Source organism: Struthio camelus, chromosome 2 (assembly GCF_040807025.1).
Source record: "Struthio camelus isolate bStrCam1 chromosome 2, bStrCam1.hap1, whole genome shotgun sequence".
NCBI classification, from domain to species: Eukaryota; Metazoa; Chordata; class Aves; order Struthioniformes; family Struthionidae; genus Struthio; species Struthio camelus.
The window spans coordinates 40,990,166-41,013,394 of record NC_090943.1 but is presented as its reverse complement, the minus strand read 5'-3'; the positions used below and the strand labels follow the sequence as shown (position 1 = coordinate 41,013,394).

The following is a 23,229-nucleotide window of genomic DNA, read 5'->3' as shown; positions in this document are numbered from 1 at the left end:
GCATTATGGAGTTAAGATGTTCCATGCCTTTTGGCAGGATAACTGTTCAAGGTAAGAAAGAACTTCTTGTTAAGAAGCGCAATCTCAGGTTACTGGTGTTTTGGGGAGGGTTGTGACATGCAATAGCATGGGTTTTGGGTGTTTTTTTTTTTTTTTTTTTTTTTTGGTATGTGTGTATAATATTATATAAGTGGGTTTAACCATGTAATTAAAGAGATGTGTCTTTGCCCCATAGCTCTCAGTCTGAGTATAACAAAGGATGACAGAAAGAGGTTAGAGGGAAAGAGAACGATTACAGAAGCAAAGGGTTGTGAAATGCCTTTTATTAGGTAGACATTTTGGTGCAAGTCTGAGAAGTGGTTTGTGAAAGATTCCATTTGGACTGAAGAAAGGATGTGCAGTAAGGAAAAGGGTAAACCAGTTTATAATCCACTTAGTGATTTAAAAGTGACAAGGAAAACAACATTTAAAGCCTTCTCACATCTGTTTTATTACCACATTGTTGAAATATGCAGGAGCCCACTGGGTGATTTTTAGTTTTGGGCACTAGTGCTTCCGAATGGCAGAGTTTATTGCACTTTTCTAGAAAAAAGCCTGCTTCCTTCAAGCATCAAGCTCTGACACGTCAGTTGCATCTTTCTGAACAAAAAAACCCCGTGACTTTATTCTTGGTGACAAGCACACGGTCCTGTTTGCTTACATTCTAGAGTGAATGAACAGGCAACTGCGTCCGCTGAGATAAGGATAGGTGGAAGGAATCATTCCCCTCACTTCAGCAGGAAGGAAGTTGACAACCCCAAACCTGTGTGTCTGCAATGACTGTTGAGTACGCAAGTAACGTGAGCAGGCACCTAGTGTCGTATAGTACAGACACCGAAACACGAGGCTGTGGGCACCAGGAGATGACTCCCTACGGGCAAACCCTCAGTGCTGTATTGTCCCCAAAAGCCTGAGGCAAATTTAAGGGCCATCATTAGGAGTTCACCTCTTCATGATCCAATATACAACCTTGTTTCAGTTGTTTGCTGTGAATTGCAGTTAAGTAAGGGTTTTTCTTTTTGAAGCTGTTTGCTGAAGATCCTTAGGATTATTTCAACTTGTTGTCTATTCAGATGATCATCTCCTGCAGCAATTACTAATGAGATCCCCCATGCTGCACCCAAAGCAAGGGCTAGGAGTTTCTCAGTTAGGCTATCACGCTATTTTTTTCAACGATTAGATGAATATAGATGTGGCAGCAGGTGGCCTGCAAGCCCCAAGTTGTAAACTCTGCCTTGAGACTCACTCTAACAATATTAAAAGGATAAAAAGAGATTAAGAGTGGCTGGCCTTAGCATATTCAAGTCAAAGTAACTTCTTAAGAGAGCAAACTAAAGCCGGAGTGGTACCCTTTTTATCCAAGCAGAGGGAAGGGATCCTTGGAAAATTGTTAAGCTCTTGCCACCAACAGTGCTGCTGTAGGCTGAAAACCAGGGTAGTGATGCTTTTGCAACCTTAGTTTTAATAGAGTAGAGGGGCACTGACAGCAGGAAACTTGTTGCATTATCTATTTGACTATTACCTGAAACACACTTAATTTAAGGAAAAGAGCCATTAACAAAGAGAAGACCTCATCTGTTTAACATTTTTAAATAATGTAATACTCATTTAGTAGTTTTAATAATTTAAACATTCCTTTTTCTGAGGTCTTCAAGTGTACATTGGAAGTCTCTACTACATAAGGACTTGGACTTTTTATACAATTTAATTCTCTCTCATTGTGGCTTTTTGTTATTCTCCACATTTCTATTTTTCTACAAGCCGGGGAACAAACCCAATCTTTTCAAGAAGGGCTTAGGTATCAGACACCTAGATGCTCGCTTGTACCTTGAGAGATCAGACTTCCTAGAGATGGTTTCCCACGCAAACCTGGAACATGCTAGAACTCAGTACTGAGCAGGATTCACAAGATTCCCTGTTTCAGCTGTTGCTGGTCTTTGCTGTTTTTGAGGACATGCAGGGAACATGCATCAGCTGGGTGAGCTGCCTCAGCCCAGGCACAGCAGGCAGGTTCACATTAATAACTCTGCACAACACTCTCTAGCAGCAGAGGCTGACAGAGATTTTTAACGCATCAGTATTTTTAATTCAAGTCTGATTATTAAAAGATTCTTTTCTCGTCAACACAGTTGACAATGACTTAAAGAACAAACCACATAAAAGGCTTTTTTTCTTTTAACAAGAAGTGGCAGGTGCCGGAAGTCATAACACAACAACCCTACACTTTAATATCTAGAAGCGTGGAAGGTAGTGTACCAAAACTGACTCATCACTGCTGTACATCTAACTCTCCACAACTAATAAACTGGGCTCTGAAAGTCTTTTTAAAGCTGACTAATAAAACAGGTGGACAAAGTGAAAATACACTGCTATCCATAACAAGTAAGCACACCATCCAAAAACCAGAAGAGTTAATGTCTTTAATATAAAATCATTTTTTTTTTTTTTTTTTTTTTTGCCCAAAGTAGCAGCACTGTATTAAAGATACATTATAGTTAAATCTAGGGAACACCATCATGATTCAGGATGGCTTCAGGTATAGGGTGAAATCTTCCAATTAATTCATAGTCCATTTTCTGTACATTTTAACTTATCAAAATAAATTGAAAATAATATACTTTCTGTTCAACAGCTCTCACTACCACCATTTCTCAAAGAAAACACAGTCTCTAGAAACACCAATATTTGCTAGTAGTTTGGATATAGATTCTATCATTGGAGGAGGACCACAGATGTACCATAAAGTATCCTTAGATACGTGTTTTTCTAGATCCTCTTCAGATATTCTTCCCTCTAAAAAAGAAATAAGTGAGAAAAGAAACATTTAATCATGAAATAATTTCAGAAAGAACAACTGGTTAGGGTTACTTCACGTACTCATTTCTTAAAAATGTCAGACTTATTGAAGGATAGGTATCAAGGTTTCAGGCTTCCAAAAGTCGTCTTCTAGGAATTTAGGAGTACCTCCAGTTGGAATGCATGGGATATTAGACATTTAACAGGAACACAGCTTACATACAACTAAAAATCCCACATTCAGATGAAAAAAATAGGTAAGTATCTCTAATCCAAATACAACAAAAATGGAATCATAACAAAGTATCTCTTACATGCTGTCAATTTATCCTTCATCAATCCTGCTTGAAGCAGTAAATCTAGACAGGAAATACTAGCTTTTGGAACAAAAATTTGCAGTGGAAATTCTAAACTTTATATGAGTATTTAACAGTACAAATTCGGTACAACTGGAGGTTCAGTACAAATGAAGTTACAAAAGTATAGTTTTTCTCCAAAGCGTAATATGTACAATGAAAATATTTAGGCTTTTCATATACAAACATTCTCATTTATGCACCTGACTCACATCTTATTTTGAATCTTTACATTTAAAGATATTAAATTATGCATATGAACATATGCTAGACATAACTATGTTAACCTTCATCCTCTAGAATGCTACCAAAATTGACACTTTAGAAACTTCTATGCATTGTCATTATATTTACCTGTGACATATGGCTGAATTTCTTTACAGATCTGTGAACTCTGTTGGGTAACGTGGAAACGACATGTGATCTTTCCAGGAAATGCATTCATCAAACCAAGAATATTTTTCTGTAATATTAAACACACTTGCTTATACCCCAGTCCATTAAATCAAAGCAGATGTGTGCTTGCAATCCCAGAACACCGGTGATTATTACTGAGTACCAAAACACTTGCATTTCAGTGCTGAGAGCTTAATGGAGTTGATTTAAAAGCACAAGTACCCAGAAGTTCTGTACCTGGCATCTGACACAATGCCAGCTATGTTATTAGTGCTTTTCTCCTGTTTTTACAATAGGTTGTAATTAGTAACACTTGGATCTGAGAACTATTTATGTCCTTTCCTGGGTTCTTCCCCATATAAACTGTCCCAGCTTCTCCTTCTACTTCCAAATGGGTTTTCCATTTAAAAAAAAAAAAAACCTACCATTTCAATTTACTGGATTTTAGGAAGTTTTCAAGTCTAAGCTGGTGATCTGGTAAGATAACTAGACCCTTTACTCCACTTTTCTTCTCCCAAGTAAAACCAACTACAGTGTAATGTTAACATTATTTTTACCAGAGTAAGAACTCTGTAATTTTCAGTTCCCTAATTCACAACTGTGAATTACCACCATCCGTATTTGGTTACCACCAAAAAATCCAGTGGCTTCAGTTCAAATCAGAATGAAAAATCCCTCAGTCAGATGCTAAAGTTTAGTTTCATAACTAATTGCGTTATTTACTGTCTAGATTCTGTGCTACTTGGGATTTTCATTGCTGGAAAGGATACTGGGGGAAATTCTTAAAACATTCTGAAATACAAGTAAGTTCTATTCTGTGAACATGTAAATTAGCTCATCTTGTTCTATGTCTGTGTTTACTAACTGGTCTGCTAAATTGAACAGTGTGCCATGGGTTGCTAACAAAAAAAGAACAAGACAGATTCAACTTAATATACAAAGATGTTTTTGATTTGGAATAAAGAACAGTAAAGAGAGACACTGCCTTATACCACTCCACTAGTACCTCTAATACTGGCCCCTTTTTCACTGTTTCAAATGTGACTGTAAAATTCTGTCCCATTCATATGGAACCATACATAATTTGATAGCACTTCTGAAACAAATTATGTCCTATTGATTTGAAATCCTATGATCTAACTAGAAAGAGGGCTTAACTAGTTTTATGGTGAGTCTTAATCTGTTTACATAATCCTTCAGTCACCCACAGCACCTGCTTGTAAACTGTCACTGTACAATTCAGTGACAGGGACAGAAAGCAGCAGGTATCACATACATGACTTGAAACACCACAGTACTGTTTTCCAGTATCCTATGGCAAGGCACACACTCTTTTTAACTGAATGAAGCAAAATTTGAACAGCCCAGCAGGATCTTTGCAGCCTAGCAAGTTAGCATACAAAATGAAGCAGACAGCTAAGCAACAGAGATCTACGGGGAAAGCTGTCTTCCCAGCGTTCTAGCCAAAATAAGGAAATGAGGGTTACATCCAGACCTAATGAAATGAGGAAAACCCAGTTAACCGGCATCTTGCAGTAGCTAAGTTAGTATGCCATCCTGTGTAATTCTATTCTAATACTGTATGCTTCTACTGGACCAATTCCACTAGGCTAGCAAAGATGAAGGGCTGCAGGATAAGTAGCTGCTTCTTGAGGGAACAGGTCCTCCAAACCACTAGCAGTTCACAGAATCACAGAATGGCTGAGGTTGGAAGGGACCTCTGGAAATCAGTTAGTCCAACCCCCCTGTTCAAATAGGGTCACCTAGAGCTTGTTGCCCAGGACTTTGTCCAGAGAGCTTTTGAGTATCTCCAAGGATGGAGACTCCATCACCTCTCTTGGCAGCCTGTTCCAGTGCTCTGTTACCCTCACAGCAAAGAAGTTTCTCCTTATATTCAGACAGACCTCCCTGTGTTTCAGTTTGTGCCTGCTGCCTCTCATCCTATCGCTAGGCACCACTGAAAAGAGTCTAGCCCCATTCCTCACAGAGCTTTATACAGATGTAGCTCACAACAACATAAGGCCTCTAGTGATCCTATTTCCCCAATTCTGGGCACAGAGATAAAGAATTTTTCATGTATGTGTTCTGGATACAAGGGAAATGTGAAGAAAAAGGGGCATGAAATATTTTAAACATTGGAATGTATCATTGTGCTCTCTCCGTTCCAGAAGCTCTAGTACAAAAGCTCTGCTGTCATAACACTGCTGAAGTGGAATTTTCAGTAAATACTGGTGCCTGTGCCAAATATGAATTGTGCATGCTTAGAACAGACTGGGTGACTAGTAGCTGATAGGTTCCAGTTTATTGTGCTGCCTTTAGTGACTAACAAATGGCTTTTCAAAGAAAGGAAGTATTTTCATTGCTAGTAATCTGGTAGAAATACAGGGAAAAAAAAATACTGATGGGTACTGTAAGCCAAACCACCCTTTGTCACAATATATACAGTTTCTGGAATCAATATGAATTTTCATCTTTCAACTTTGCGTATTTTCCTCAATATCTTACAATTAAAAGCCTTCAATTTTTCAAGGAAACCTAAATCATTAAGGATCCCTCTTTACAGAAGATGTGCTAATTTGACCCTAAAATGTTATCAGTGACCTTTACTGGCTGAGTGTGTGCCAGCTGATCTTTCACTGCTCTGTAAAGGTTGATGGAGTTACTATTACAAACAATTTTACAAGAACAGCTTATACAACTTTCATTCATATACTAGCACCCTATAATAACTAGCGTATTTATCAGCAAAGCTCCCCTACGATTTTAGAAAGTATTTCCTTTAGGTATAATTGCTCTTGCTAGTCTTTAAATTCAATATAATGTGTACTGAGATGATGTGGTTATAGTATTATATCATATAACATTGCATATACTATTAATGTGGGTATATATATACACATATTATAGTATAAAAAAATCTCTAGTATACTATGATACTACTATGAGATGATAGTAAAATGTAGACGTCTAGGGCAAACTGACTTATCACTAAAGTCAATGAAAATCAGGTAAGTCCAATAACATCCTTTATTTGTATACTGGGATAAGTAATTAAACAAAATACACGAGATTTGGTGCAGGAAGTGACTTTTTCCTCTATTTGTACAGCACCTTACACAGGAGGGTCCTCTGTAATTTGGCACTAGAATGATACATGCACTAACAGATGAGTAGCTGAGTTCTAGTTTTGTTTTTTATTTACCTTAAATAAGAGTTCGTTTGTATTTTTCGCACTGTAGTACAGCTTCACAGTTCCCATTTTGTATCCATGTCCTTTACTCTCTTGATATTCATGAAGATCTGCTATATGCAGCAGTATAGAAAACAATGGGTTAATTCCAACACCCCCTGCTATCAGCACTAGTTTTACAGGGGGGTCACCAGGCTGAGGATCAAAGAAGAAATCACCTCCCACTCGCAGAGCCACTTCCGAGTCAAGAGTACACTAGGATAGAAAAGAAGATACTTAGTTTCGAAACTAAAACCAAAGGAAGAAATATTATTCTTCTCGCACCATGAAGTCAAAAGACTAGCTGGACTTCAGACGGTGATTTTTAATTTTTATTCTACCAGTAAGATAAAATTGAAGTACTTTAAAACACATGTAGAGTTTACAGTAATCTGAAGTCAGTTGTTTCAGGGTTTTGGGGGAGCTAGTTTTACCCTTAGGCTATGATAAAGGCAGGATGGTGATTGCCCCCACCCCATGAGAACTGAAAAAGGAACAATCCGTGCAGGAGTTTTTCAACCATAGTACGTGGTTGTAAAAAACCAAGGTTAACATGTAAGATCACACTTTTACCCAAACCCACCTTCATGTCAAAAAAGGCCTTTTTGCAAGGTCACAGAAAAAAGTCAAACTCAGTTACACGGACCTAGAAAGTTTTTCTATACCCATTCCTTAAAACAAAACATAAAAAAAAAAAAAAAGAAGTGAAGCCTCCACAGGAAATTTCTTGTATAGCCACTTTTGCATGTAATACATCAGAGTTATAGAAGAAAAAAAAAAAAACCAGGGAAAAACATTCTCTCTTCATCCTCTACTTTTATTGCAGAAATGATTTCTGAGAGAAATGTGCCAACTAAGTTTTTGATACAGGAAAACCAAAGCTGTAATAAATGAAACATTTTGGGCAATGTCTTCATGGTACACAAGTACTGGAGTACTTCTGCTCCAGCTTGGCCACCTGTATCTATATGATGGCTGAAACTGAAACACAAGATGAGGCAAGTTCTCTCACATTACAGTAAGTTAATAGAACAAATAGGAGCAGAAAACATAATTCATCTCAGACCATTTAGATTTTTAAGGATAGGGAAAGAAGACAGGAAAAAAGGGAGAGAAAAAGAAAGGTAGAAGTACAAAAACTGCTGAAAAAATAGCAATTAATTATTTACACACTAAGAGTGCTTTCTCCAGAAAATCCTGCTGGTATCAGGAAACAGTAACTGAAACAAGACAGATGAGATAGGTCCAAACATATAACAGTTCTATTAGGAAGAAGGAGGAGGTCCTTTGCAACAGGTATGGCACGGAATCAGGATGTTCCTAAAGTAGCTAGCACGATCATTAACAAAGAAGTCTCTTGCCTTGCTTAATTACTGTATAAAGTATTCTCTCTCAATTATAGTGTAAGAAAATCAGCATTTAATATCTGAAAATAATTTCATTCTTCCTTCTCAAGGTACACCGCCAGGAATTCTCACCATGTTTTAGTCTGTTTTAGAGAAGCACATATCTAGAAGTGATCCACATTCACAGGGCACAGGAAGGACATAGGATATGGTCTCTTTCATGGACATAAAGAGTTTTTTTTATGGAGAAACATTCTTACTCTTGTCCAGTCTGCCTCCATCAGCTATCGCTCATGTAGAGTGGACATAAGCCAGACAAAGAGTACCTCTTAACCAGTATTTTGCATCAGCCGTCTCCCGCATGCTCTAATGCTTTAGCCATGGCAATAATAACCGTAAGCGAGTGTTCAAGAAAAAACAATAAATTCTAGAGTAATGCTGTGGGGAAAGTGTTGTCCTTTAGCCTAATCTGCAGATATAGCATTGAAATCATTTAGACAGAAAGGGAAAGCAATATATTATATATACATTTTGCTACAGAAACGGCTGTGTTTTCCTGAAGCTGTAAAGTACATTGTGATGAAATCTGATTTTATATACAGTAATGTTAAACCTTAATCACCTCTGAAAAAAGTAAGAGGCAGTAAGTAAATGAGGACTAATTATCCCCATAAAACCTTTCTACCCTGAGATTATGACATTCTTTATAAATAACTATTAAATAATTAAGGTTTTTAACCACTTACACAACCTTTTCAAACTCTAGGTTGCTACAGTTTTTTCTTCACCTTTCCTAACGAAAGTATGCACTCTTGTTTAGCTAGAAAAGCCAATATATACCCTGTTGGTTTTTCCACAGCATCAGAGTTGAATGAGCCTACCTGTTAACTAAAGATTTCCCTACAAATTCAACCAGAAAATTCAGCAACAAATTCAATTATGACATCAAAAATCCCGAGAGAATCTCCAGAGAACGGAAACTATGAAATTAGGCTTTTCATAGTCTCTAATGAGCAATATGAAAGAAACAGGCAATCTTCCAGGTAATATGTAGCAGTGGCATGTCCACTGCACGTTCTACACGGTATCACAAAAAAGGTTATTTCATTTAAATTCCAGTGGCGATAACTTCACATAACACAATTTGAAATACTGTGCATGGTCACATGCTAGATTAGTATCACTCTGGATATTCTCAATTCTTAAATAGTAAAATTGTATCAATCTTCATTAAACCCTGTTGGCTACTGAACAGAACTGCAATACTTGTAAGCCTGGAAGACGACATTGATTTAAAACTTGCAGGCACATTTAAGAAATACAAATGGCAGGCAGAGAACAGTGAATAGGAAACAGTAGATAGGACAGGTCGTTATGAAATACGAGCAACAGAAGAGAAGGTACTCTTTTAACTCCAACTAAGTGGGGTGAACAATCACTACGGATGAGCAAAACACTGCAAGATGCAAAAGTGTCAAGCTTTACTTCTAATAAAGCAAAAATTAGGCCTTGGACTATTCACTACTATAAAAGTGCTGCAGATTTAAAAGAATACTGTAGAAATTCTGAAGTATTCTGTTGCTTTATCATTTTACAAAAAATGTAAATATCTCTTTTCTCCCGTTTAATAATTTATATTTTTGTCTGACAATGACTCTGCATTTACATTTGTGGAAATGGTAAGAAACGATGGTAAGTTATCAGCTATAACTCTGTAATGCATAACACAGACTGTATTCAGCAATAAGACTTGTAGGCAGGAACATAAGTTAGAGTGGTGTTTTTTCAACCTTTTTCAGTGCATGAATTCCAGAGAAGTGACAACCCTTACAAACACTGACTGCAATATCACTGCAAATCCACCGACCACAAGCTGGGTCAGAAGATCGCAATAACCAAATCACTACATAAATATCTTATTTTAGTCTCTTAGAGAGCAGAAGGCTTTAACATTTACGCTGTATTAAAAATGACTAAACAAGTCAAGAGGATTTTTGCAATCAATATCAAAAGGTGGTCTGAAACAAAAAAAAAGGCAAAAAAGACAAATCTTGCAATCAACATTTAATATCATTTACCTCAGTGTGAATCCAGTGAGCAGGAGGATGAACAGCACGCTTTACTGCCAGCTCTAATATTCCATCTCGTTCTAACAGACGAGGGCTCGAACATATTGAGAATCCTCCAACTACAGAAACTCCAGGAATAAAGAAATCAACCCTGAATGTTGATCAGAAAGAAAAGTTAAAAAACACAGAAAATAATAAAATAATAATAAATAATGTTGCAAACAAAGTGGCTGGCTTTATTTCAATTATCCTTCCTTTACAAATACATCTTCATTTTGGTCACGGACCTCTTCCAAAAAGCCAAGGACTTCAGCTTGAGTAACACCATCTCATTAGAATTATCTTCATCTAGAAAACGTCATCAAGTGGAGATACAAAAACACCTACATTAAACTAGCAGATTTATGAACTGTTCTGCTTTCAGCAGTAGATGTAATGTCTTAAGAGAGACCAGAATTGTAAGTGTTAAAATTCATTATTTGCATATTAGAAAAACAAAGCAAAACCACAATATAGTCAATGGAATGGTTTAAATTCCACTCTTTTCAGTGCTTTTATTGCTCCCTTTAATTTTCAAACATAAAGTGGCTGAGAAACTAATTTTGGAGAAATTGCTGCTGATTGCACAGTTTCTTTCCTTGAGAAGATGAAATATATGAAGTTAAAACAGCGTGTAAAATTTTTCTTACGAGAAAAGTCAGTCACTACAGCAAGAATTGCTTCACATATTGGACTGCATTGCCCTCTGGTGGCAGATGTGCTTTTCTAGTCGGTAGAAAATTGGACTGCAGTAAATTACTACTTTTTTTAAAGTGAAGCTAAACCAGGCATGACTTTCGACAGATTAGAAGGTAACATAATAGCTAACCTTTTGCAACACAGCGATTAGAGAACACGGAAGAGAAGCCTTACTACATGTAGGCTATAATGCATTTTCATAAAAGTAAAGTCTTGATATTTCAAACAGTATCAGAAGAAGTTAGGAACTGAGTTATTATCATTTAACATTTAAACCTCTACACTACCAACATCTTGAAATATTTCAATTTTCTGCAGGACATAGCAAAACCCCTGTATTTCAAAAAAACCTCTTAACATCTAAATCCAGTTGTGCTGCTCCTCTTAGTGACTGATACCGCACTGGTAAATAACAGCAAGTACTGTACAAGGATTATGCAGTTCAAGCCTGAGTTAGGGTGGCTTCAGTATTACCTAATAAGAATGCAAGGAGAAATACACGCTGCCTTTCACTGCACAGATATTGCCTTTTAATGGAAGGGCCGTATTCTTCACGGAGACTACAAAATGTTAAGGGAGAAGAAAAGCACTTTGAATAGCTTACTATTTTCCAAAGGAAAAAAAAAAAAAAAATCTTACCCACTGGCTCCCCACAAAGCTTCACCCTTGAAGGAAAAATATCCTCTCTCTCAAAGTATATACAAAGTTATGACACACAAAATTATGAAAATACTACACTGATACAATTTTTTACTCTACGCTAATAAACATAATGGCTCATAAAGATATCTGACTGCAAATAAAAGGTCAACAATGAAAAGAGGTTGAGAAGGCTGGCTGATCTGAAAAAAATCAGTCATTTGGCTTATTCCATTGTCCTCAGCTTCTGCAACCCCATTGACTCCTGGGGCTCATCTCTGGCAGTAAGGATCTAAGAGATTAGAAAGGATGATTCCTATGTTGCAGCATTTACTAGATCAAAGAGCAGCTCAATAAGCTGCCAAAGCTCTTTACCTCCCTCTGCTGGAAAATACAGTAATCTTAGTATTTTGACTAACGTAAAAAATTAACAAATGACATTTATGCTGTAAAGTAGCAATCTAGATTCAAGATAAAATGTTCTCCTTGAACTCTAAGGGAGAAATTATTTGTGTCCGGGAAATACACATACACAAACATCGCTGTAAAACCTCAATCTAATTTACTTTTTACCTTCTAAATTACTAACGGAGGCACGTGTTTCTTTCTGTATTGGTGTTTCTTTCCCAATTACACAGTTTTAAGAGATTTCAGTGCATAGTATATTATAACATAGCGGACTAGCTTGTATTTCTGATGGCTTATCTCATTTTAGCTACGTCAGCACGAAATAAGAGGACTCCTACAGAAAAGCTATGCGTAACATAAGTGAAAAGAATAATTCTAGGGGCAAAAAATCCTATAAGCTGACAAAAAAGAGAGAAAGAAAAGATGTGAAACAGAAGACCTCACAGTGGTTTTTCATTTCTCTCCTTTTAAAGGTCACCTAAGCTAAATATTTAAGGAAAGAAAACCATTAGTAGTTGCTGGAGAAAGAGTTCAGAAACATGAAAACCATAAAGCTACTTCTTCGAAATATTTATAACATGATAGACCTCAGGTTTCAGTAACTTCAAAACAGACGGACAGCAGCAAGTCTCTCCATTGTTACTTTTAAGTCAGATAAAGGCCAAAACCTACTAGCATGCTTGCAAAACTAAGTTCACTTTTGCTTATGAAAAACTAGATAATTAAAACACTTTAAAATACAAAACTTTGGCTGCAACATCTTACTATAGCAAATTCTAACAAGTTAGCCTTTTCTACTGAGGAAATTGTGGCCTGATTTTTCTTACTGCTCATCAAAAAATGCGACCACAGTTTATAGCTACAAGTATAGAGAAGTTGTTGTTTGCCTTACAATAGCATTAGAATACTTTGAAGGAAGAAGAAAATGAAAAAGTAATTATAATTAAAGCTTTCAGTTTTCAGCATGGTAATTGCTAAAGCATTTTTGAAGGGTAAATGCATTTTCCAAGTACTGGCAAGCAAGAATTTAATATGAGTCACTGCACATGTGCAAAAACTGCATCAAATTACTTCACAAACACAAATTATTGCAATCAACATCTTGTCTTCTGGTTCTAAATTTAAAAGCCAGCATATTAACGCTACATGAGTAACATATGCTGTTAATACCCCAGCAGCTATACTTTGATTCTAGCAAAACCACCCTCAGCTGGCCAAATCAATAAAAAGTTTAAGAACATTCAAATGACCACTGCCAAAAACAACTGGTCATAGTTCTAAAATAATCTTGAAGAGAAGAAAAGTGATGGAGGTGGAGTATTACTAGTTAGGAAGAAAGATGAACAAGAAAAGCTACTATGACCCTGGAAAAAAAGCTGTAAGAGTTGTTTAAACAGACAGCTAACTATTTCAAAGGCCTAATAACTCAAGTTAGTTTACTTTCAAGTGTGCATATCTGTACTTATATATTAAGTTGACTTATTAGGCTTAATTTTCACATAGCGAACTTTTAGTGAATAAACACAGGGTATCAGGCAATTCTGATTTAATCACAGAATTATAACATCAAAATAAATAACCTGCAAATTAGCAAAATTCAGTCTCTGCTCCACTATAAAGATGACCAGCAAATAAAGACTGTAAAAATGGCTTGCAGAATAAAGTGCTCTGGCAGAAATATTGTAACGCACATAAATCAAGAACAAAATATTGAAACAATCAAACATTTAAAGAATATCAATTTTTGCCCTCAAAAAAACAATATTAGCATATTTAATAACAGATATTTTGAAAGCATGCCAAATATAAACTGCTTCACAGAGCATCTAATAATAAAACATTATATAACATTAATTCATAAATTTTTGAAAATTATCAGAGGCCCTTTTAACGTTTTATTACGCTCGGCCTCCGACAGGATTTCCCCTTCAAATATCAAGGGATCTTACCATTGTCCTGCTTTGAAAGTAAAATCTTTATTTGTGACAGCCAAACGAAGTCTTTTGACTGTCTCCGATTCAGTGGTGATTCCACATACTTTTGCTTGTGAAATCATCTAACAAAAGGAAAATAATGGTGTTATATAGACATCATTTTCCACAGAAGTACTCAAGAATCTCTGTATGAGGTATCTATCACTTTACATGCTACCTGTAGTGTTTCATTACCTAAAGCATCAACATTTTTTCACTGCGGTAGAGAAGTAAGAATAGCTTCACTTACATAGTCATTGAACGGAGATAGGATTTCCTGTTTACAGTCCACCATGCCATGTCTGTCACTTTTGTCAGGGTTAATCTAAACTTGTATATAAACTTATTACTTTACTTCAGTTGAAGAGAACATAACGATAAAGAGAAGCGATTGCTAGTTACCACTTTTCAGACTGATATTTACTCAAGGCAAACATTCCTATATCATTCAAGCAACAAAGTAAGAAGATCTCTGATGTAAAGACTAACAAAGAAAACTCCTAAAAGGAGACCAGCTGCTACTGAAGTCACTGGGAGAATTCTGGATCTGTGTCTATTCTTATTTAAGTAACTAAATGCATTATCAATCTGAAAGAAGATCAACAAGGCTTACATTAGTGCATTTACACACATACCCATCCATACACATAGACAGACATTTGACCACATATATGAATTATGAACACAGGAAAACTATGACACTGGCATTCGTTTCTAGTTAACAGCAGCATTTTTGTTTTGACAAGAAGATGGAACTGGATATAAGTGCCATTGTTATTTTATCTGATACCATTTTTAAAGGTTAAAGAAAAACAAATTATGAAAGAAAATGTTTTTCTAAACAAAAAGCGATCTTGCAACAGGATGGACCACTGGGGAATTAATAAATTCCTTGATGCCAAGCAGCAGAACATGGATTATCAACCCTTCCCGCCTCTCTTCTTAAGGGACTTTTGAGTTATGATTACTACCTGTTTTCCTCTACAAAGAAAGTAACGCCCTAAACAGTTTTCTAAATGGGTCAATTTACATACTCTGTTAAAAAATGCTTATACCATTTGCCACATTAGGAAATACTAGAACACCACAACTCTTCATTTCTCATCCGTGTAAGATCAAATGAAATGAAAGAGTTTCATTATGAAATGAAACTTTAACCAACTATGCTCTAATTTAAAACACATGATGGGAAATTAATTTCTTCATAAAGCAACATTTGAACATGCCTACTGCTCCATAAAACAGTAGGACGTTTGCCAATTTAAAACAAAGTAGCATACTTTTCCACTTTAGCAGATAGAATTAAATGGGAAATGCAGTCATTCTAAGTTAACAAGACAAGCATCAGATACATGACTTAAATAGTTGGTTTGATGGAGAAACCTTAAGTACATGACTTAAATAGTTGGTTTGATGGAGAAACCTTAAGTGCAAGAAATGGACATTAAGTTTTGACCTTCTTCCTTCTCTTCTCCGCTTGTCAGTATACTCCCTAATTTGCTCTTCAGCCAATACACCTGATGGAGCACCGGAGATCTGATTCTTCATCAGAATAAAGTTATTACAAAAAAAATTTTGAGTTAGGGCAAAAACTTTCAGTCAATGTTTTTATACAACAACATCTAACTGGCCCCCAGGCAAGAAAGCGGTGAGGAGGAGGAAAACATAGCATTCCGGACTCTGCATTTGTATTTCAAGAAAGCATCAGGCACCTCCGTCCAAAATGCCTACGCTTTTATCTTTCCTTGTATGTTTTAAAAGGACCTTTTTCCATTTTTTTTAATCTGGAATTTGGAGCACAATAACGGAAATCCATGAAAATCTGAGAAGCTTGTATATAGAAGATGGATAGTAGTACAATTTCGTTACCTGTCATACTCCATAGTTGACCCGAATTCCATAAAATTTCTTTTAGAACAAACAATCACATATGTCACTGACAATTTCTATACCTCATTAAATTTCACCATTGACCTCAAAACACATCTATTTTACAACAGTATCCAATATGAAAAATGAGAGGGAAAAAAGGTAACAAGAAGTCCTATAGAAGAGAAAATAAAGCCTAACAATCAAATAAAATGATCCACTTTCTTCACACCATAAAAAAAATAGCTATATTCTACAGAAAATGGCACCAACCTCCTGGCGAAAATTATTTGCTGTTCTCTCCAGATGATCTATTTTAATGTTCGATTTTGTTGTGCTGCAACAAAAAGCAAAGATAATTGTCATTTTGACAACTGTGCCAGTGCCCCTTAACGATACGAATTTCTACTAACATAACAGTTTGCCAGCATAATCCAGCCTACGCTCCAGATGACAAAAGTCTAAACAAGAATTAAACAAAAAAATATAATCGGGAATTAGTTAAACTAAGTATTTACAGACACTGTAATAACTTTTCAGCTTCATTTTGACAGTGCTATCATGACATTCTCTTTCCAAGAAATTAGTAGTGTTTGTAGATGGATAACCTACCCATTCATTGTGCAGTAACAAAAAGCAGAGTGCCTCAACACCACCAATGCAGAATGAGCGGGAAAAATTCTACTAGTATCTCTCAGTAATTGAGGAATAGTAAAACCCACAGAAATAGCAGCACAGGCCATGATGAATAGGTCTTCTTCAGAATTACCAGCTCCTGAAAAATCCATATAAATATTTATTAAAGAAAATACCCAGGGCAAAATTCTGCTCCTGGGACTGGCCTAATTCAGGGTTGGCTATTTTCCTGCTCCAAACAGGAACTTTGACTAGATGCCCCCCACAAGTCCCTTCCAGCCAACATATCTATAATTCTAAATGCTCAAACAATATTTACATTTGAAAGACAATCCGACAAGCAGTGAATGTGCATTCCTTTTCCATTGGTAAAGGGAGGATTCTGGCTGGAAAATTTTATAAACATTAAATAAAACTGTTTGTTTATAGTTTGATTTAAGAGCACATCTACCCCTCATATTTTCTGAAAGGCAGAGAAGATGATGACAGAAATACGCACAGCAAATGTTAGATCCTAGATAATAATTATGGTCTGTAAACAGTTAAGCAAGAAGCAGATCCTTACATATACTAGAGTGGAAACACAGCGTGAAGTTTCAAAATCGCACACTAAAATGGACCTATGACAGAGGAAGATAAGCTGACCATATACAACATTCCAAACAAGTTAGAAATATCTTTTACTTGTAAAGCGCAAGACCAGGTTCATAGTGAACCAAAAGATCCCTCTCATTGCTTATAAACCCGCCTTTGTTCTTCTAAGACGGATTAGCATAATTCTCTACCATATTATCCTCACCTATCAAATTACTATGTTATTTCTACGACGCAGTCTCTTGTTTCTTTAAGGCATTCTTAATCTTTCACTTCCATTTAAATATCTTTTTGCATCATTCTTTTAAAGCATATCATTTATTTTCAAAATGTTTTTGTTTTTTATTTTGAATCTTTTGAAATGGCAGTGATCCAGCTTGTTTAACTAACCAGGCCTGTACTCTCCAGGCTTTCACTAACAGCTGCATTGGCTGGTCACTGAGCAGAGCTTTCATGAATTAGGCTGCTCAGAAACGGAACATATTTATTGTAACTACTTAAAATTTCCACTTTCAAGCATAAGTAATACTTCCTGCAGCTTTTAACTATCCATAATATCTTTTTAGCATTTAATTCCATAGCAGCCTGCAACTTTTTAATGTGGAATTTATACACACACATGTATACACACACACACACATCTACGTATATAAAACTTCTGCTACCTGTGGGCAAAATTACTTGAAAAGTTTTTGCTGCAGTATAGGCAGAATATTCAGCAAAATACTTCAACACTTTCTACATGCAAATGTTTAGAAGCTGTTATTAGTAACACAAGCATTAAAATTCAAAAAATATTTTAGCAAGACAAAGCGTACATCTAATGAAGAAGTCACACCCCACCACATCAGCATGTTCAGTCTGCAAACCCTTTGGGTTGCACAAATTCATGACATCTGATTATAATTTGGAGTCTTTTAGATATTATATTTTGTTTATATCCATCTACCTCTAATTTCTTAGTCTTCTAGGTGATTTTTGATCCATGTTTTCATGATTTTTACCATTTTAATTAAAAGTTAAAATGAAGGAATTTTGAAAGTGGACATTCTTAACTGCAATAAGCTGCTTATTCCAAGAGCTGTAACTTTAATTAAAACACCACAACCTCAAAATGAGTGGATGAAATCAACAGAATTAGTGATGCTAGGCTTGGAAAGCCAAGGACTGATAATATAGACTTAGCGATCCTTTTCCAATGTTCTCATTTTTTAAATTATCACATCCTTCATAACCCATTCTGTAATTAATTGCTACTAACCACAGCGACATCTGCTGGTAAAATAAGTAGTAGCCTGACTTTTAAAATGCATTAAAAACTCTGGACTGTTCGCTTTACATACTTGGTTTAACTTACTCATATGGCTGCAAAGGTTGACAGCCATTTAAAGTTATCCTCGTTTTCACTGCTACTGCTTTACAAAACAAATATTTCCAGATCTACACAGGAAAATATTAAAAAAAAAAGTTAAATATCAATATACTAATATGCAACACTGGAAGCAAATGTTGGCTTCAATTTTATCATAGCAGCTACAATTTTGAAGTCAAGACTGAAAGATCCTGTTGATACAGAGTATTTTAAGACTGAGACTCTCACGTCAATTAAAAATAACTCTTGAACAGTAGTCTCTCCCAACAAGGACGCTTTTGATTTATAGTGTCATCACTCACGATGCACTCCTGAAAAATCACAGTAAAATTAATTTTCACTCTGTAATAAATCCCCAAATCTCTTTTAATGAGTCCTGATTCTCCCCTGTCATACACTCATTCAAGAGTTATGCCTCCACAAAACGTGGGGACTCTCCACATCCATCACCTCAGAAACTTCCTTGGCTCATCCAGCTCCTAAGCTTCCAGTCTGGTGGGATGTTCTCCCTTTATTTTTTGTTCTCCTCTCCCAAGTCCTCCAGAAATAGCCACTGCAATACTCCCTTTCTTCCTTTGCTCTGCAGAGAGCATGAGTGCTTCCATTGTGTGTGACCCCTTCCTCTCCTCACCTAAAACTAAAATCAAAGTAATTCATTTTCTCCTTACCCTCCGATCCACTAGCCCCGTGTAAAAACCAATCAGTGCATCTCTTCTTCTTCACAATGCCACACTGAATCAGAAGAGGGAGAGCCAATATCAGTTACCTGTACAACAAAGAAGAGCAAACTACTACAAAAGGTAACGCAAGAGTGTTGAAAGGAAAGCAAGGAATCTAAAGCAAGGGGGATAAGGAACCCTGTACAAAAAGCAACCATGTAGGGGTAAAATACCCTTAATAAACGGGCAGTCTTTCCTGCAGCAGTCATCACTGCCAACAGCCTTTCCCCTTGGCCTAGCATTAACAAGCACGCAGCGGGTGGCACAGGAGAAGCCTGCGCCCGGCTGAAGCGGGACGGCAGGAGGCTGGACGGTGCCATCCATGCCGCCCTCCCGCCTCAGCTGGGGAAAGGACAAGGGCGCAGCAGCACCTGGCTGGGCCCCGTCAGCCATTAGGGACCCCTGCTCCCTGCCCCTGCGTCGGGCGGGGAGGAGGACATGACCGCCAACCGGGCGAGCCTCTGACCTGAGAGGGCTGGCACCACGGGAGGAAGGGTCGGGCGGGCCGGTTGGGGCCGCTCAACCGCCACCCTCCCCAGCCGCCGTGTGAGGTGCAGAGCGCGCGGACCCCGAGAGCCGCCCCGCCCACCCCCAACGGCTCGCGACATCCCCAACGGTCCCCGGGGGCGCGCGCGCCACGCTCCTCCCGCTCTCCCCCCCCGCCTTCCACGCCGCGGCACCCCTACCGGCGCCGCACCACGTGACGCTGTCACGCGACGGAGGCGCCCGGCGCCGCACCACGTGACGCTGTCACGCGACGGAGGCGAGGCGGTGGCGGCTGCGGCTGCGGCTGCGCGGAGCCTGCGCGCATGCGCCCTGCCGCCTCGGCGGGGCGGGGGCTGCGCGCTGCTGTGCGCCCCCTTCCTCGTACGAGGCGCCGCCATGTCGGTGTTTCACGATGAGGTGGAGATCGAGGACTTCGAGTACGACGAGGAGACCGAGACCTACAGCTACCCGTGCCCCTGCGGGGACCGCTTCCTCATCACCCGGGTAACGGCGGGCGCTGGGAGGGGCGGGCGGGCGGGGGGGGAACAGTGTTAGGCCGCGGGCCCCCACCTCCGCCGGCCCGGGTGCCCGTAGGCCGCGCAGGAGGCGAGTCGGTGACTCTCCGCCTCCCCGGCGGCTGTTGCAGGAGGACTTGGAAAACGGCGAGGACGTGGCCACCTGCCCCAGCTGCTCCCTGATCCTGCGCGTCATTTACGACCAGGTGGGTGCGGGCTAAGGGCTGTGGGGCAGGGTTGCGGCCTATTCCCCGGGCGCCGGGTCGGCCAAACCGGTCCTGCGTCTCGCCCCCCCCCCCCCATCCTCCCGCGAGGAGAGCGCTGTGGCAGCTTTTGAAACGCGCTGGTAAACACGGGGCAGGGGTGTCAGGAAGCCAGTGGCACCTTCTTTCATGGCTGCAGCTCCTATCTCATGTGCTGCTTCCTAGTGTCATCTTATCCCTGCAGTGCTCGGGCCTTAAAACATGCCTGCTTTAGTGGGTTTGGGATGAAATGCAGGTAAAAGAGTTTCTGTCATAGTAAGATGTATTTTTGTTTTTCTTGAGTCTTAGTAGCCCTGTGATCTAGCCTAGTAGTTCTTATCTAGTAAGTGTTTTATGGCTTTCATATTTTGGGAGACAGTTAGTTTCCTACCACTTACACCCTAGCCTAAAAAGCAAAATGGTTATCAGATGTTTTTTGAGGGAGAGGAGATCCAAATGTAATAAAAAATAGCTAAAACTCTTTATCTCCTAAAATTTGCTGTCTTTAGGAGCAGTTCTTGCGTGGTGAAGTCATTGCAGAACCTTTGGCAAACAAGGAATTGATTAAGTGCTGATGAACACATCATGAACTATTGCTGCTTTAGAATAAGAAATTATGAGGATGTCAACTTTTGAAAGAGACATGGCACTCCTCCTGGAAGTGCTTGCTGCTGTGAGATATGAGTGCAATAACTGGCTGTCCTCATCCTTTGGAAGAGAAGTTGCTGACATCAAGGCATGAGTAGGTTTCGTTCAAAAAGGGTATATAGTTTAAGAAATTATAATGTGTATTCCAGAAGACTCAAGGGATATGATCCAAATCAACTGCAGATCAGTACATAGAAGAAGCATGTGGAGCTGTCCTACAGAAAAATTAGAGCTCTTATCTAGCAGTCATTTTTTTAGTCTGTAAAGAAGCAGGCTCTATGTGGGCATATACAAGTGTGAAATGGCACTGAGAGCAGAAATGCTGGGAAATAAAATTTAAAAGTCTGTAAGACACGAGGCTATATGTAATTACAGTTTTGATGCAGTATGATATCAGCTGGGATGTGGACCGTAGTCCCTCCAGCACATATTCGATGTGAGGCAAAAATAAGAGACCCAAAACCAAAGCTGTTGGTAAATTGTTTTTATTCCTGTAAGCACAAAAAAGCTGCAGTTTTATTTATATCTGCAGTATGTACAGCACATGATTTGCAGCAAATATGCTTCTTGAATTGGTGTTGCTTTGAAACGGCTTTGGTAGCTGTTATCAAATGACCGTCTGAAGTGATAGTAACGTTCTACTTTTTGGGGGGTTGTGTGAAATGAAACAAAAGGAGCCTTTTTTTTTTTTTTTTTAACGTCTGCAAAATTTAAACGATACTTCAGAATGGTTTAATTCTAGGACTGCTTCTTGTATTACAAGCCCCTGCACTGCATTTAAATTTATTTATTTAAAATGATGTTCATTCAGCTATTTTATTAGGACCTGAGATCCTTGAAGTTAACTTCTGGGACAAAATATTTGTACAGCTTATTTCACTCTGGGCACTAGAGATAAGCAGCTCTTGAATTCTTGCTTTTAATTATTTTTGTTTTACAATGTTGTGTGTATGTTGGAGATGGACATTCTAATTATTTTTCTAAAAAAAATAAAAATAAAAATAAACACTTTTCAGCTAGAAGTTTTGAATGACATATGCACAACCCAAAGTTTTTCATGCCTTAACCAGAAGGTGGCACTCATGTTACTTAGATGTCTGTACTTTTAAAAAAAAAATCTGTGCGACTTTGGTTAGATATATCTTAGCAAATAATTATTTTGACTATTTAAATAAAAATATTTAAACTCACCAGTGCTTTTAATGGGCTGTTGTTTATTCTGTTTTTACACCAGTCACAAAGAGTTTCTGAAGGTGTTGCTGCTGCTGCTGTGGTAATGATACCTGAATTTCTTCACGTTTGCTAAAACTGGTTGTGAGTCTGCCCATGGATGCTACAAATCAAATTTACAGGAACCCCCTTTAGGCTCCTATTCAAACTTGTACTACATATAATATCTTAAGGGTTTTTTTTTCACAAGTCTTCTAAATAAAACCAAATGGATTATGCTAAAAAGGCATACCCGGGAATGCATACTCACCAGTCATTATAGCAGATTAAATTGCCACATGCAGGATCTCTAAATGTGCATAATTTTTAAAAGAATAATTCAACAAGATTTTGTTTTATAGTGAAGATAAGACACTGTTATATAGATTTTTATGAAACTTGTGTAGAAAATTATTTATATTCCATATGGTTGAATTGCTACATGGTTGCAAAAAAGTACTTAAAGTATCAAGTGAGTTTTACCTGCAAACACAAGCTTTGAAGTGATTCTCTGTAGTGCTTCTTACAGATTTAAAATACAGGTAATGGCTTTTAAACAGTGAACTTAGCAAAATTAATTACTTTACATCAATTCAGGACCATCTGTTAATGCTTAAAGCTTGGTAATGAGCTTTCTCTTATGAAGTAGAAATAGTGTCCAGGTTGTATGTTGCCATTTTTTATGTACGTTAAAGCTGTTGTGTTATGCAGTATGTATCCATATTTGACTTCAGCTTCATGAGGTATGTATTAGGTTTGCCTTTTTTGGAGCCTCTTTACAGCATAATAAGAGTAAAGCATTGTGGTTGTCTTTGTTAGAAAATGATGTGCCCTCGTTTGGCCACACAAATTGCTGTCAGCTCAGTCTCACTGCAATGTGTAATGTTTTGATGGTATCAAGTCAGTAGGTGCTATCTCAAAAAAAGGAGACCAGACAAGAATGGATGCTG

At 38.0% G+C, this 23,229-nt stretch overlaps 2 protein-coding genes across 29 annotated transcripts; one reads left to right on the top strand and one right to left on the bottom strand.

Annotated features, from left to right (window-relative positions):
- Nucleotides 1-1,620: 1,620 nt before the first annotated feature.
- Nucleotides 1,621-19,938, bottom strand: OXNAD1 (oxidoreductase NAD binding domain containing 1). Of its 28 annotated transcripts, none has more exons than XM_068935313.1 (11): nucleotides 19,866-19,938; nucleotides 19,129-19,192; nucleotides 18,446-18,528; nucleotides 16,471-16,633; nucleotides 16,132-16,195; nucleotides 13,966-14,072; nucleotides 10,241-10,382; nucleotides 6,996-7,032; nucleotides 6,790-6,890; nucleotides 3,546-3,654; nucleotides 2,442-2,832 (listed from the first exon to the last, which is right to left on the bottom strand). In XM_068935313.1, exons 3-11 carry the CDS (start codon nucleotides 18,471-18,473, stop codon nucleotides 2,678-2,680), a joined length of 906 nt encoding a protein of 301 aa, XP_068791414.1. In that variant the 5' UTR covers nucleotides 18,474-18,528; nucleotides 19,129-19,192; nucleotides 19,866-19,938; the 3' UTR covers nucleotides 2,442-2,677. The 28 variants fall into 28 exon arrangements, with proteins under 28 accessions (XP_068791405.1, XP_068791420.1, XP_068791409.1 ...); XM_068935311.1 differs by lacking the exon at nucleotides 19,866-19,938 and adding an exon at nucleotides 19,646-19,838 and having other exon boundaries at nucleotides 19,129-19,226; XM_068935312.1 differs by lacking the exon at nucleotides 19,866-19,938 and adding an exon at nucleotides 19,646-19,827.
- On the top strand, nucleotides 19,922-22,260 carry DPH3 (diphthamide biosynthesis 3). Its single transcript, XM_068935325.1, has 3 exons — nucleotides 19,922-20,169; nucleotides 20,312-20,386; nucleotides 20,932-22,260. The coding sequence occupies exons 1-3, from the start codon at nucleotides 20,062-20,064 to the stop codon at nucleotides 20,995-20,997; spliced, it is 249 nt and encodes an 82-aa protein (XP_068791426.1). The 5' UTR covers nucleotides 19,922-20,061; the 3' UTR covers nucleotides 20,998-22,260.
- Nucleotides 22,261-23,229: the final 969 nt, after the last annotated feature.

Coding starts and splice junctions, on each gene's coding strand:
- OXNAD1 (XM_009676401.2), bottom strand. CDS start 19,499: ATGGCACCGTCCAGCCTCCTGCCGTCCCGCTTCAGCCGGGCGCAGGCT. Junction 14,073..16,131: donor CAAATAATTTTCGCCAGGAG/GTTGGTGCCATT, acceptor TCCTTTTGTTAG/ATGATTTCACAAGCAAAAGT. Junction 3,655..6,789: donor CAAACGAACTCTTATTTAAG/GTAAATAAAAAA, acceptor TTAATATTACAG/AAAAATATTCTTGGTTTGAT.
- DPH3 (XM_068935325.1), top strand. CDS start 20,062: ATGTCGGTGTTTCACGATGAGGTGGAGATCGAGGACTTCGAGTACGAC. Junction 20,170..20,311: donor ACCGCTTCCTCATCACCCGG/GTAACGGCGGGC, acceptor CGGCTGTTGCAG/GAGGACTTGGAAAACGGCGA. Junction 20,387..20,931: donor TGCGCGTCATTTACGACCAG/GTGGGTGCGGGC, acceptor TGCTGTCTTTAG/GAGCAGTTCTTGCGTGGTGA.